Source organism: Antedon bifida, chromosome 3 (assembly GCF_963402885.1).
Source record: "Antedon bifida chromosome 3, ecAntBifi1.1, whole genome shotgun sequence".
Lineage (NCBI taxonomy): Eukaryota > Metazoa > Echinodermata > Crinoidea > Comatulida > Antedonidae > Antedon > Antedon bifida.
In genome coordinates this window covers 3,866,306-3,881,201 of record NC_136228.1, presented here as the reverse complement: position 1 = coordinate 3,881,201, position 14,896 = coordinate 3,866,306, and the positions used below count along the sequence as shown (strand labels likewise).

At 33.5% G+C, this 14,896-nt stretch overlaps 1 protein-coding gene across 5 annotated transcripts in view; it reads right to left on the bottom strand.

The window, feature by feature from the left end:
- Positions 1-14,896, bottom strand: part of LOC144838077 (spectrin alpha chain, non-erythrocytic 1-like) — a 38,361-nt gene that overhangs the window by 1,361 nt on the left and 22,104 nt on the right. For 2 of the 5 annotated variants that reach the window (XM_078693432.1, XM_078693434.1), the window contains 24 exons: positions 14,655-14,771; positions 14,273-14,437; positions 13,767-13,915; positions 13,313-13,612; positions 12,890-13,137; positions 12,496-12,680; positions 12,150-12,254; positions 11,919-12,028; positions 11,677-11,775; positions 11,145-11,265; positions 10,615-10,968; positions 10,203-10,362; positions 9,698-9,911; positions 9,191-9,263; positions 6,015-6,131; positions 5,544-5,659; positions 5,209-5,385; positions 4,567-4,584; positions 2,490-2,544; positions 2,203-2,297; positions 1,717-1,818; positions 1,150-1,203; positions 844-990; positions 269-416 (listed from right to left, as the gene is read on the bottom strand). In XM_078693432.1, coding sequence (XP_078549558.1) covers positions 269-416; positions 844-990; positions 1,150-1,203; positions 1,717-1,818; positions 2,203-2,297; positions 2,490-2,544; positions 4,567-4,584; positions 5,209-5,385; positions 5,544-5,659; positions 6,015-6,131; positions 9,191-9,263; positions 9,698-9,911; positions 10,203-10,362; positions 10,615-10,968; positions 11,145-11,265; positions 11,677-11,775; positions 11,919-12,028; positions 12,150-12,254; positions 12,496-12,680; positions 12,890-13,137; positions 13,313-13,612; positions 13,767-13,915; positions 14,273-14,437; positions 14,655-14,771 — 3,429 coding nt within the window. Of the gene's footprint in view, positions 1-268; positions 417-843; positions 991-1,149; positions 1,204-1,716; positions 1,819-2,202; positions 2,298-2,489; positions 2,545-4,566; positions 4,585-5,208; positions 5,386-5,543; positions 5,660-6,014; positions 6,132-7,866; positions 7,985-9,190; positions 9,264-9,697; positions 9,912-10,202; positions 10,363-10,614; positions 10,969-11,144; positions 11,266-11,676; positions 11,776-11,918; positions 12,029-12,149; positions 12,255-12,495; positions 12,681-12,889; positions 13,138-13,312; positions 13,613-13,766; positions 13,916-14,272; positions 14,438-14,654; positions 14,772-14,896 lie in introns of those variants that run through there. The other 3 variants (XM_078693433.1, XM_078693436.1, XM_078693435.1) reach the window with 2 other exon arrangements.

Below are 14,896 nucleotides of genomic sequence, written 5' to 3'. Positions count from 1 at the left end.
TTCAAATGAGTCGGAAGTTTGTTTTTTTGTAAGCCATGCCTGTGACCATACAACAGTCTCAGGAGTAAATGTGCTACTTCCACATACACAAGGAATGTAATGGACGCAATTACTTAAGCTCGCAAGTAAAAAGCATCTTGTTTTAAGCACCACGCAAGGGTATAATAATAATAATGTTTGACATACATTTCCCTTAGACGCAAGGCCATTTGATTGGCAGTCACTAACCGACCAAATAAAGTAAAATAAAAAAATAAATCAAATTTACCGCATATAATTCTTGTTTGATGACGTATGGTTTACCCTCGGCACTCAACAAACTAAACGCCTTCTCAATATCATCCTTGGATTGTACATTCTCTGTTTCTCTGCTGATCATAAACGCCATGTACTCTTGCAACGATACTTGTCCATCCCTTGAAAATAAAATAAATAAAAATATTGATAAATATTTGTTGCTATGTTGCAACATATCAAACAATACGTTAAAAAACATTGAAGTGGGCAAACAGAATTTTAAAAACTGGAGAATCAAGTGTAAGAAAAGCACTCGTAAAGGCTAATTTACCCAGGCGAGTGGCAGCAGTAAGTGGAAAACCACGTAGCTTGTCCCACGTAGAATCTGTATCTATCCTGAAACAACCATCTGCTTCGCGTTTTGTGTAAATGAAAATGGTCATTAGGACTATATTTTATTATCTTACCGCTCGTCTGTGTAAATTAGCCTTTAGTGGGTGATACAACCCTTCAATTCAAAGTGCAAGTCCCATTTAGACAAGTAAGGGGCTTAGATAAATTCTTACTAAAAACTTAAGCCAAATATAATAAGTACAATCTAATCACCTGTTTGGATCAACACTGTCCAGAATAGCTTGGAACTCTGGGTCATCTTGACCCTCTTCCACCATCGGAAGGTCATAACCGAGGGAACGCAGGCAGGACTTGAACTCGTGATGGTCAAGGCGTCCAGTCTTATCCTTGTCGAAATGCCTAATAAAAAAAAACGACAAAAATAATAGAAACAGAGCATGTATAACTATTAAAGATAAGTGTAGTTGGTTATAATGTATTAAGGTAGTATTGTAAAGATATAAAAGGCTCTTTTCAGAATTTCTGTTTTACATTTTAAATAAAATTTAAATTACTCACTTGAACATCATGCTGAACTCCTTCAGTGAGTCTTCACTTACACCAGTTGTGTTACTAAACAAAAGATAAATACATTCATTCAATTTCAGATCATACAAAATATTTTTAATTAGTAATTGTAAAGATATCTAGGTACCTAATAATGGGTAATCTTCAGGACACTACAAATTGTCCCCAGTGGCGTAACGGCTATGAGCTAAACCCAGGGGCTCTGGAGCTTATGGGGGCTCCTTAGCAGTGCCCAGAGGAAAAACAGGCATTAAAATATGTTGAAAAAGGCTAACCGAGGCCTCCAGCGTTGGAGGGCTACTTAGGATTCCTCATCCAGAGGCCTCTTTGTTACGCCACTAATTGTCCCCTTATTAGGGGTTGGTCATATCGTTAAAACATATATATTCCCTTGTTTGTATAATGTGTCCAAATGGAGGGGATGTACTGTACATGTAAAAGAAATGTATGTTTTTTGTTGGAATTTAAAGTTATAGAACCCTAACCCATTAAATTAAAGAACTTTAAATGGACAATATCTTTGATATGTAACAACAAAAACAAAGGTGAATGACATACCGGGCTTGTATCTGTTGTTCCAGGTTATGAGACATTCGCATACCAAGTTGATCTAACTGATCCCACTGCTGGGCTAGCCCAACGGTTGAATGTTCAGTGTAACTGAAATAAGATGAGGTTTTGTAAGTATAAAACATTAAATTACATTCATAAAGTCAGTATTCAGTATAATAATCACAGCAAAGCTTCTTTGTGATACCCATAATCCATCCTGTTGATGCAGTACCTGCTGCTTACTAGCCATTAGCCCAAGTTCGGTGGTCTTAAGGTATGAATGTCAGGCTAGTGATCTGAAGGTTGTAGGTTCGAGTTCCACACAAGCATACGTCACAGTAGGGCAAACCCATTTATTTAATGTTTAAACATTTTAAAATATTAATGAAATTGAATTAAGGACGTCATTTATCCTAAGATTTTTTTTAAACAGTGGCTTTTTTTAAACCTGTTAATGAACTATTAATTAGTTAAATATTCATGAACAATTACCGATTATCTAGGATAAGCCTCTTCTCCAATTTCGCTCCTAAGTCCTCAATCTTCTTAAGTTGACTCTTCTGGTTACGGACATCATTTAGTTTTTGCTATAAAAAATCAAATCAAATGTTAACTTCTGTTAATGTTTAAGTCTTATAATAGTACATAACTGTTAGCTATTATAATTTAATTATTTATATTTCAATTCAAAGTATGGTTAAGACATATTAATTACACTACTAATTATGTGGTAAAGCAAAGTGATACTTGATAAGATTCGAACACAGACATCAACTTACCTTGAGTGCTTCAAGCTGTGTCTCCAATGTACCAGATTCCTCAACCATGGCAGCTCTAAAATAAAAATTGTACAAATTAGTCACTATTTTCAAAAGTGAGTTATCATGTTAGACTTACAGTATTCTTCTAGTAGTTTGGGTCCCAGGGATTTGGTTAAGCTTGAAACAGATTGTTCAACTGGTGCCAATATTTTAGAAGTGTATCAGCAAACCAAGATTTTAAATTTCCAAACAATCTTTTAATAACAATTTGTAAACTAAATAATCATTGGGCCATATCTATACACCATCATGCAGGTAGCCTCCTTCACAGTGGAGACTGGAGAATTGAAGGGAAAACTCTGTAAAACATTCATGTGAATAGGACTTTATCTATTTTATAAACTACTCTACAGCATTTTGTTGTCTGACATGCTTTTTAAATGTGAAGCCCATTAAACAAGTTATTTTACTTAAGATTAACATGTTGGCTGCCATGCTTTGTTTTTTAAATCAGAACAGAGTCCTGATAAAATTGTTTGATTCACAACTAAATGGTTCTATCTCAAAAATATCTTATGGTCTACATTTTCATATTTGTACTACTACAGTACTACTACTGACACTACTGTATGTCCCAATGGTACTAATGTAAAGCTACTTTCACATCACACCCTGATTCGGTGTGCGGCAAAATATCGAGAGCGTTGAACTAATTTGGTTATCTGTTGTCAAGCATTCATGCTTACTGTTGATTGGTCAAAAGAAAAAAATTGTACGATTTCTGGAGACAAATGGCTTCTTGAATCGGGTACGGATTTCCACGATATTTTTCTCAGAAAAAGATGTGAAAGCAGCTTACAGAGTGACCGGCCTGAGGGTCAAAGTTTTATTTAAAATTGTGGTCATTCCATGCCATCTTGGACTATGTATTTTTGTATTTTTAAGGCTAATAAAGAAATGAATAAAGAAATGAAATGACATACTGACAATGTGTTTTTTTTAACTCAGTGTGAACCCAGTGGAGATTTAACATTAACCCTACGCCCTTGCCTTCAAAGAGTGAACCAAGATTGATGTCAAATTATGTGTGAACCAACATTATATCCATAATATAACCATGGACCTATAATGGCAGTCAACTTGTTAAATGACTGTTAAGTTAATCTAGCTACTCATTTTAGAAGATAATGTTTTAATTCTTCACAACAATGTTGGTTAACATTTTACATTAAAAAGCATGATTATTTAACATGCTACTAAAACTACAACATGTGTGTAATTAATATTTATTATCAAAATATTTAATCTGAAAGAAAACAAGTTAATAAGTATATTATAAGCAACATCAATCTTAATTATAAAACAATGTTTTACACACAATTAGTGATGTTACCAAATATGGAAATATGCTGGGTTTTGTTAATAAATCCTGTAAAGAAGGTAACATGTTGTTGATAGCAGGAATTCGCATTGGGTTACTAAATCACTCCTTTTACAGGCAGATAAAACATTACTCTTACTAACACGTATTTTATCAAACATACAACCATTTAAAGGGAACCTCAAATTTTTTCATTTAGGCCCAGAACATAAAATAAAAAAATTTGCAATCACATAATATTTAACCCACTTCTTTTTCATGAAATATGGTGCTAGCTTTATTAATTAATTAATTTAATTGTTTTTGCCACTAATTTCTAACTGCCCAGTACATGCAAATTATATGATCTAGCTAACACCTGTATGTAAATGCTATGCATTTTCACACCAAATCTATATAATGTATTAAAATTTGCTGATTAAGTAAAATGATAATTTTGATCCAATTAATTAAGTCAACTCTGGACCAGTCTGGACACTGAATCATGAGACCCATATCTCACCCCGAAATTGAGGATAGTTGGGCCTCTTATTATTTACAAACCTTCAAATGTTTAGGTAATACATTGAGAGCCTATTATTAGAAAAATTAGTTTTTATGTTAGCTGTTTGTATTGCTTAAAATTAGCCTGCAAAATATCAATTCTTTTTAGAACATGCAAATCTACAATTTGTTTTCAACCCGTGCAAAAGGCGAATAAAAAACAATATTAACCCTCCGGCCACGAAGGCTCTGGAACCGTGAACGACACATGTCGGTCGCAGATTGAGCGTCAACGAATGGTACCACGCAAAGAAAATGATAACAACAAAGAAAGGATAGAAGTAAGAAAAAGAAAAACACATTTGAGTAAATAAAAATTGATATAAATTAAGTATGTATGAAACATATCTATTAAGAAAATCATAATAAAATTAATATGAAATTGAGATGATTAATTAGACTGATAAAAATTAATAATTTAAAATCAAAATCTGGAGATACTTTAGAGGTAAAGATAGAATAAAAAAACAGATTAGGATGAAAAAATTATATAATAAATTTAGCAGAAAAAACAGTAAATATATAATAATAATATGAAACCAAATATATTCATTTCAACAATTATTTTCTTGTACTTGGTTGTTGCTTAATTGGAGATAATCTCCTTAAATTTAACACCATTATTGGCTTGTTCATTGCTTATGAAAAATATTACTAACATTTTGAATATTATAACATTTATAAGAATTTGACATGAACATAGTTGAGAAGTCCACAGCGCCATGAGCAATGATCGGAATTGCACTATGCAAATGGACATTATAATTATTAATATACGGTACGATGCGATATCAACGGTAGCGGTGTACATACCTTGTCTCTGTAAGCCACTGGTGGAAGGTGTTCGCAAGCTGTGCAAACTGTTTACGCAATTTATCATTCTCTTCCTGTCTGATGAGCTCTTTGTTGAGATCAACTTCACGCTCTTTGATGATCTTCTGAAGGTTACGCCAGGTGTCTTCAAGAGCCTCCATGGTGAACCAGGTGTATCTGGAGAGATCAAAAAGGGATGTCAGTGTTAGTTAATTAGTTAAATAAAGTATTTTTATATATTTATATTTGAATTTTAATAACATAATTAAGTATATTTGAGGAATGTATATTCAATATTATTTGTAAATACTGTAGTAAGGACTTAAAATACTTACGGGTTAGTAGTAACATGAAAGCTCTTGATCTGCTTATCAAGGGCAGCCAATTGCTTCAGATCGGTTTGAGCACTGCTTAACGAAGTTGTAAATGCATCATGCGCCTCTTTCAAAGCCTGTAAAAAAACACAATTCAAACATTCATTTCTTTCTGGCTGTTTAACTTTACTGTTTTGATTTAGCTTTTTGATTATTTTATTTATCCATTGAGATCTAGCCACTGATACCAACAGTATTGTTATATACTATCATTGTTGTTAGTTAGCTATGGTACTTTGCTGATTGGCTGAAAGGAATCTAATCAACAAAGAACATATTATAACCACTGTTGTGTTCATTATGTATTCCATTTATTAAGGCAATTCATTAACAAAGGTTTTTTTGGTGTATTGATTACAAATAAATCAGTGACACCAGTCCTCCGCTGTCCTATAACCTTTGACTCTCTGATGTCAAAGATCATCCTCTCACCTTTATCTCTTCAACTGAGTTACAAGTTACTGGATCGGTCAGATCCTCCTCAGCGTTCTCAAACCAGCTGTTGAAGGCTGAAGCTTTCTTGGCAAACAACAGGAACAGATCTTCAACCTAAATAAGCATAATATGTAAATATTAGTATTAAAATACACACAAAAAATACAATATCTAGACATGCTTGAAAATTTGGAAAGAAAAGAGGAGACTGTAGAGTATTATTTGAGAAGTGTTCTGTGTAGGAATACTAAAGAAACAAATTTAGTGAAGTATGCATGCTACAATAGAATTTCAGGAACTTTTTAGTGAAAATTGTATATTGATTAGTATTTTATGTATTGATTGGTTTATTGATTATATTATTTATTATTGATCAGTTTATTGATTTATTGGTGTATCTATGTATTGATCATTTGATTGATTGGCATATGTGTGTATTGATAATGTTATTGATTGATTAATTAATTGGTATATTGATTGATTTATTGATTATTTTATCATTTATTGAACAATTTATTGATTGGTATATTTATGTATTGATTTGTTTATTGATTGATTGATTGATTAATTAGAAAATACTTGACGTTATGTAAATCTATGAAAGAAGGATAGTGAAATTTTAAGTGGATTTGAAGAACTCAAGCACAAAGAATAGCTCTCATCAAAGGCTTTACTAATAATAAAAATAAGCAACATTGTCAATAATATTTATACTGTAATATAGATATCAAGAGAGAGGTACTTTAGGCTTGCAAACATGTTTACTGTCATTATTCTTAATAGAAGATGAGTATTCATTCATTAGTACATAGTCTAGATAGGAAAGTGTAGGTAACTAATATATGCATATAGCAGAGTATGTCCGCAGGCCTGTAGTAAAGCAAAGTGCATTAGAACATTGTATATAAAAGGCTAGTATAAAGCAATCATTGATCAAGGAAAAGACAATCGTAGATAAGACATCAAAGACAAGTAAAGTTCGGAACCATTTTGAGCATATGAGAAAATCAGATTCTAGGGTTGAAAAAATGAGATGTCACAAATAGATTGGTAATAGCTAAACAGTAAAGGACTTGCACTAATATAGTAAGTTTGTGGTATATAAAGTTGAAATATGTTGCTCTACGAAGAAGAAGCATAGGTCTCACTGAAAAGTAGAAACAGATTATACAATCCATTAGTTGAAAGAAAGGCCTGGAATAGAACTATATAATGGGCTGAAATAAAGTATCTAGGCATACAGAATTGTAAATAATTGATTGAAATGGTAGAGAAGTAAAACAGTTAACCAGTTAACTTTAGAACAGTTAACTTAACCAGTTAAAGCAAACATTACAGCATACTTTCTTTATAACTGAAATACTGTACAATACAATCTTCACTTTTATCAAAAATTTATAAAAACAATTAAATACGAATCACAGACAAGTTACCATTATTGTTATGTTATTACAAATTCTAACACTTGACTTGAATTAGCAGTTATTATTAGCTTAAAACTAATTTCTGAAATGTTATTTAAAGGTAAGGTAACAATAGGGATGAATACGCTGTTAAAATACTTAAAAGCAGACCATTCAAAGATAAAACAATGCAACTAAATGATGGATTTATTATTGGGAAAGTGGGGTAAACCGGGAATATGACCACCACAACCACAAAAAAGCATTTGATAGAATCTTCCCGGAGCTAACTCAGTCCCCCAGGATCCGTCACTAAACATCAAATTCAGCCTCTACAATTAAAAGCAATAATTTCACCAAAAATAAAAAAACATCCAATCTTTTAGTTGCAAATGTTTTTATCTTATGAATAATGGTTGGGAAAAACATCACACATTTGACAACAAGATCAATATCTACTCAATTGCCATTTCAATTTCGTCTTACGGGGAAATCTGATTTGGCAATTGAGAAGAAGACAGACGACAAAAACTTGTTATCCTTGACATTTTTTGGTTTAAATCGCTGAACAAAAATGACGGAATGAGAAAAAAAAGAGAAAGAAAAAATGTGTGAGATTGTAATAACTATCACGTATCACAATGATCTAACAACAAAACAAGAAATGCTAATGAATTATGTATTAGATGATATTGATATTCATGAATATGCATGAGCTAACTACCATAATTAAAACAATAGTGCATTTGCATAAATGTATATAGTTTGTTACCATAGTTACAGAGTCAATTTGTTATGTTAGCAAAATAGCGCAGACATGTTTAATTACTATTTAAATTATAACGCTCTTTTTTCCAATATTATTTTTAAAATTAAAGTCAAAAAAGGACATTTTTTAACTGAATTAACTGTGGAACAATGGTAACAACTAATTTAAATATTAGGTGCACTGAATCTAATTTGCATAATATTTGCATATACATCTGATTTTTCATGAACTGCAAGAAACTACTTAGATGTCAAGTTTCATTCCAGTTTACTATTTGCTTTTAACATTCAACATGTACATTCTTTATCATGTTGACAGGTTTTTTCTAATATAAAGCTCTGTCTACAAAAAAAGTGTGATGTGCCCATATATGGTAGTGATATGCCCATATATGGTAGTGATATGACATCATCAGGTCCATAAATGGGCACATCACATTTTTTTTCTCACATTTGATAGTGTAGACAGAGCTTAAGTATACTAATAGTTCATTTACAAATATCAACTTTAGTTTTTCATAATATAAACAAGAAATTACATTTTTTCTAACCCAAAAAGTGTCAAATTTATTCACCTCAAATCAAATACCCTTTCAGATACACAAAATGGTATTCAACTGGAGGTTACATTTTTTGATTTATTTCAATATGAAACAGTTTTATCAAATAAATAAAAAATTATAGTTTTTCTCCACTTTGACGAGTACAGTAAGCTCGATCTTTTCAAAATATTAATAACAATTTTTTTTATTTTGGTACGAATAAAAGTTGATAGCTGTAATTGAACAAAAAGTGCAAATTTTCTAACATGGTGAATGAAATTAAATTAAATAGTGAAAAGATAAATATACTATATTAGAGAAACTAATATATATTTGGATAATACAGTGCTTATTATAAAAATACGATTTGTGCAATAAAAATTATCTAAGGAAATAAATTAATATTTTATATATGAATGTTCTACAGTGAAGAATGTTAGTAAAGAAAGATTGGGTTTACCTCACGATATTGTTCCTGTGCTCTCAGAAGTCTCTGGCGACGAGCCTTCGAATCTGCCAGAAGTTTCTCCCACCTTTAAAAAATTGTTAAAAATTATTCAAAAACATTTTAAATTTAAATATAAAGATTTAAGTCTTTAAGTGCAGACAATTAAATAGAAAATAGTATGCTGTCCAAACTCAATTCATTCAGACCAAAAAGAGAAAGGTTTTGTAGTTTTATGAAAATCAATCCTTAAACTTGTTGTCTGCAGTCTTGACAGCATAAAGCAAAAAGCCTTGTAAATAAAAGATGTTTACCCTGAAGAAAAGCTTGTTTAATTGTTCAATTGAAAAATAACATTTTGTTCTATACAGTCCTTCCATGGATTCTCTTAAGCACTATCAAACCAGTTTGACAAAAAATTGTGATGTGCCCAAATATGGTAGTGATATGCTTAAATATGGTAGTGATATGACATCATCATGTCCATATATGGGCACATCACATTTTTTTGTCTTTACTAACCTCTGCATCAACATTGCATGTCTGCGCTGGATGGCAGGAGTCTGGTCGTGCTCAGCTTCCACAAGCTGGTCTTTCAGTTTGGTGATCGTTGTGATGCCTTCCTTCTCAAAGGCTTGCAGACCAACGTCAAATGTCTCTTGTTTCGTCAAGAGTGTCTGGACAGAGGACAAATCTCTACCATAGTCATCAGAGTTAGCCATGTTCTCCTTGTCAGCTATAATCAATCACAAATTATTTTACATATTTAAGTACAAAATATAATTATATATAAATATTAGAAAGCAATTTCTTCTAGAGCCATCTGTGATCTTCCAGTCGTATAAATCATTCTACATTACAAGTAGTGGAGCATTACTATCAAATTTAAAGGTTCAAAATTAATCAGTGTCTTCTAAAACTAATTTCTGAGACGCCAATTGTTCAGACGTTTGATATGCTGTCATGCTTTGCGGGTTTTGATGCAAAGGGGAATGAATACTTCAAATTAAAAGATATTATCTCTTACCGATCCAGGATTCGACTACATCAGCCTTCCAGTAGAACTGCAGGAAAGCAGAAGTGTCATCCAGGCGTGACCGACGGAGAAGAGCAGCCTGCTCCAAGGCAGCTAGCTTGGCATTTAGTGACTCAGAACGCTGTCCAATGGCTTCGGAGTTGAAGTTCTCCTGTACAAAATTATCAAAAGCAAAATTTCTTCATCATTTGTCTTTGATTACTTTGACATTAAAACATTTACATTAACAGTAATCTGAACAAAATAAAATATAATAGTTAATTATATCTCAACCGTAATTGTAATAGTAAATAACGATTATTTTATTTACCTGACGTTTCGCCAACTATCAACTGAACAAAATAATTTAAAACTTTATACTAATGTTCTTTAAACATAATTAGATTTAAGATATACAACCTACCGCTTTCATCAGTTCATCTCCAACATTTTGAATGTCAGCTACTCGCTCGCGATGAACGCCAAGATCCGTTTCAAAGGCCTTGTACTTCTTCAACAACCCCTGGACAGCTGCCAGAGTATCTCCATAATCATCACTGTTCATCAGGCTCTGCTTCTCATTCACCCAAGCCTCTTCCTCTTCCACGTTGGCACAGAAGTTCTGGAATGCCAAGGAATCATCCAGATAGTGCTCACGATCAGCAGCAAGTGTTCTCAGCTCGTTCCAGTTGGTGTCCAGTTGATCCAGACGCTGCTGGACTTGTTCTGGTGCGGCAGTCACCTCTTGAATAAGTAGGTGACCAGATTCTGACACAACCTGAAAATTGGACAAATACTAAATGAATAGTGAATATAAACTCAAATTCTTTCTTGATTACAATTATCTCGTAAATGCAATTTAAATTGTTGGAATGTTTGCATGGTGAAGATTAAAAAAACTATAGTTCCAACAATAAACCTTGACCCCTGACACCAGGTTTGACCTCAACATACCTGGATCGATTGCTCATGACTGTTGATCTCTGCTTCCAACCGCTTATGTTTCTTTCGCAGATTCTGCACACCAGTGAGATCACGTCCATAATCATCGGAGCTTGTCAAAAGCTTCTTCTCCCTGGAAAAAAATTGAAAATGAGAACTTGAGAAAATTTTTTTACCATATTTAAAGAGGGTGATCCATCCAGCAATTGCTGATCATTAGGGACCCTCAGAGGTTCACAAGACAAACATATACACAAGATGCTCTACATAAACAAAGTCTTATTACAAGTCTTTGGGAGTGGAGTTGTAATTTTGTCCTTAGAAAAAATCCTGACATGTGACGGGACTTGAACCCAGGACCCTTGGAGTGGTAGTCAAGCATCATAACCACCAAGCCACAACTCCACTCCGAAAGTTTTTCACATCTGGGAAAGAATTTTTCGACAACATTTTAATTATGGACACCAGAAATGTACAACACCACAAATAAGTTAAAAATATAGATAATAAATATATAAAAATAAAATAAAAGATAATAACTCACTTAATCCATGATTCTTCATCATCAATGTCGCGGTAGAACTGTTGAATTCTCTGCGATTCGTTCAGCTTGATACGGCGTTCTCCAGACAATATCTTCACACTGAAAGAAAACAGGAATTATATACATTTAAAAAAATTCATTTACCTTAGTAAAATTTATGTTATATCAAAAACAAATACTTTGAGAAATGAAATACAAAATGGCAGTTTTTAAGAAATAGTGTTTCTTTCAGAAATACTTACTTGTCATATCTGTCATTGATGCTATCTCTCTTCTCTTTGATGGCATCTGAATCAAAGTGTCCAGCATCTATGAAGGCATTGGCTTGGTCATTCAACTCTTTAATTCGTCCCTACACAAAAGGATAGTGCAGAAAGGTTAGAAGCAGGACTATAAAAAGTGAGATTGGATGGAGGAGATGAAGAATGTATTGAGTAAGAAGAAACAATTGTACACAAACACCATTATCGTACCTCATGGGCAGCAATATCATCCTCCAATAGCTGTTGTTTCTGGAGAAGGTTCTGCACGGAGGCCAAGTCACGTCCAAAATCCTCTGACGCAAGGGCAGTCTCGCACTAAAATGTTAAAAAGAGAACAATGTACATTTTTAGGTTCTACCACACTGGATAAGGCAATTAGCATAGTGAAAGTTAATGCTGTGTAGTCAAAACTGTATACAAGAATCTTAGAAGCATGGAATATGGATATAGTAAAGCAATTTCCATATTTGAATGCATTGCCTGATGGATAAGATCTTGTTTCCAGAAGAGTGTAAGTTTTATCAATATAGTCTCAAGTGAATCTTTTAGTCCTTACATCAGTAAGCCAGTATTCAATATCCTTCACACTGATGTTAAAGTTCTGTTGACGGTTGGCCTCTTTCAACTTCAGGGTCTTCTGAGAAGATTTCTCTGTCAGGGAGACCCACTGGTCACCAAGACTCTTGATTCGAGCACTGACGGCATCCTCTGTACCAGCACACTGGTTGTCATCAATCAATCCTGCAAAGAACACATAAGTAAAAGATTAGTTTAAGTTGCACTTATCTCAAAATCTTATTCCATCTCTTTCTAAGTTTAAGTTAAAATCTGCAGATAATTCTTTTAATGTGTTGATGTTGACTGTTTTAAGCTACGATTTAAATACAGAGGACTGCATCAATTTAGAAACTTCCATTTCTAAAATAACTTATAGTAACCAAAGAACTCACTCTGTCCAGCAGCCATAACTCCCTGAATTCTGTCAGCATTTGCTGCCAACTCTGCCTCAAATGCCTGATGCTTCTGGTGTTTGCTCTGGATGTTGCTGGGGTCCATGTACGACTCGTCGCCGGCCACTTGAACCTTCTCAGCGATCCAGGCCTCTACTTCATCAGCATCTCGGCTAAACTGCTGTAGTGTCTGTGTCTCTCCAAGCTTTGAACGCTTCTCAACTAGCGCTTCCTTCAAATCTTGCCATCTAACAAGAATAAAAAATGTAAACGTTTTTGTTATGATATATTTTCTATTGTAAGTGTGTGGATGTCTGTCACCAATGACATCTCAACCATTGAGTGCTTTTATTCAAGTTTATATGAATCAGAGATGAAGTCTGTCTCTCTTTCGTTCAGTTTTGTAAATTTAGAAAGTCTTACCTTTCCAAGACTTGGTCTCTCTTCTCAGCAATGGCAGCAGCATCGTAGTGATCAGCAGCGGTCAGCTGGTCAGCAAATGCCTTTAATGCCGATATCTTTTCTTCTTGAGCATTTATAGCTTTATCAAAGTCTTCATGCTTTTTGATCAATGCTTCAACGCCATCCAATGATCCACCAACCTCTTCATTGGCAATGAAGGCCTCACGAGAAGCCATCCATGCCTCGGCTTGCTCGCAGTCGCGAAGGAAGAGCTGCAACTCAAGGCATTGGTCTAGCTGGATGCGGCGTACTGTCCAAGCTCTGTAAAACAAATTACATTATCAAATATTAGTAAATTTTGAAAAAAAATCTTGAATACTAGTTTTACTACATAATAATTCAGTAATTAGTAATCAGTGAAATTTTATTGATCTTAAAAATCGAGAAATTTATAATAATTCAAAATGTTACTCACTTGTCAAGAGCTTCTCGTTCGTCTTTCAATGTTTGTAATTTCTCTTCAATCTGTGGGCTAGCATAATGCTCATGTTGCAGAAGCTGCTCTCCAAAGGCTTCAAAGCCCTGGAATGCTCCTGCTTTAGCCTCAATTTCACATCTCAAATCCTAGATAAGATAAAAATAAAGTATTGTGATAAACACATTGGTTTGTTTTAGAGAGGAGATATTTTGAGAACCAGGAACATTTTTCTGCACTATCAAACTTTATGTGACAAAAAATGTGATGTGCTCATATATGGACATGATGATGTCAAATCACTACTATATTTGGGCACATCACACTTTTTTTGTAAAACTAGTTTGATAGTGTAAACAGAGCTTAAATGCTGAACGTTATTAACAACAAATGTAATGTCTGCTTATGGAGACAAGCAATTGGAATTTCAGATTTGTTTGTTGTCCCTAAGCAACAAAAACCGATCAATGCATAACATTAAGTAAAATAATTAATATTAAACATACCTGATGTCTTTCTAGAAGAGCTTCAGCTCCTGTGACGTCCTTAGCCAATTCATCAGACGACACAAGAGTCATCATGCCACTGACCCATGACATCAGGTCACGGTAGTCACTCAAGAAGCGCTGTAGGTCGTATGAATCCATTAGCTTCTCTTTGCGAGCTCTTGCCTAGAGGGTACATATAGAAATAAGTATATGCAATAACTGTAGTAAAATAGCGGTTTGCACCTCATAGACAATAAGTATGAAAGGCCTAAAAAGAATTTAGAATAAACCCTAAACGGTAAAAAAACATTCAAAAATAGGTTAAGTCTAATTTCAATATAGTTTGAAAGCTTTTATGGCACATTTTTATAACTGAGCTTTATAGTATGATGTCACTTACTCTTTCCTGGAGGGCTTCCCAGTCTTTGTTGATCTCACTCTTCTTATCATAGATTTGTTCAGCTGATTCTGGATGGCTTTCCATTAGACGTTTGCCAGTCTCATCCAAAGATTGTACCTACAAATTGTATAATAAAATTATTTCTACATTCACAATATTTATAATAACTTCACAACAAATAAAAAGGTCATTAACAAATTTGGATATTAAGAATCACTTAAGATCAGCTTTTAAAAAGTAGT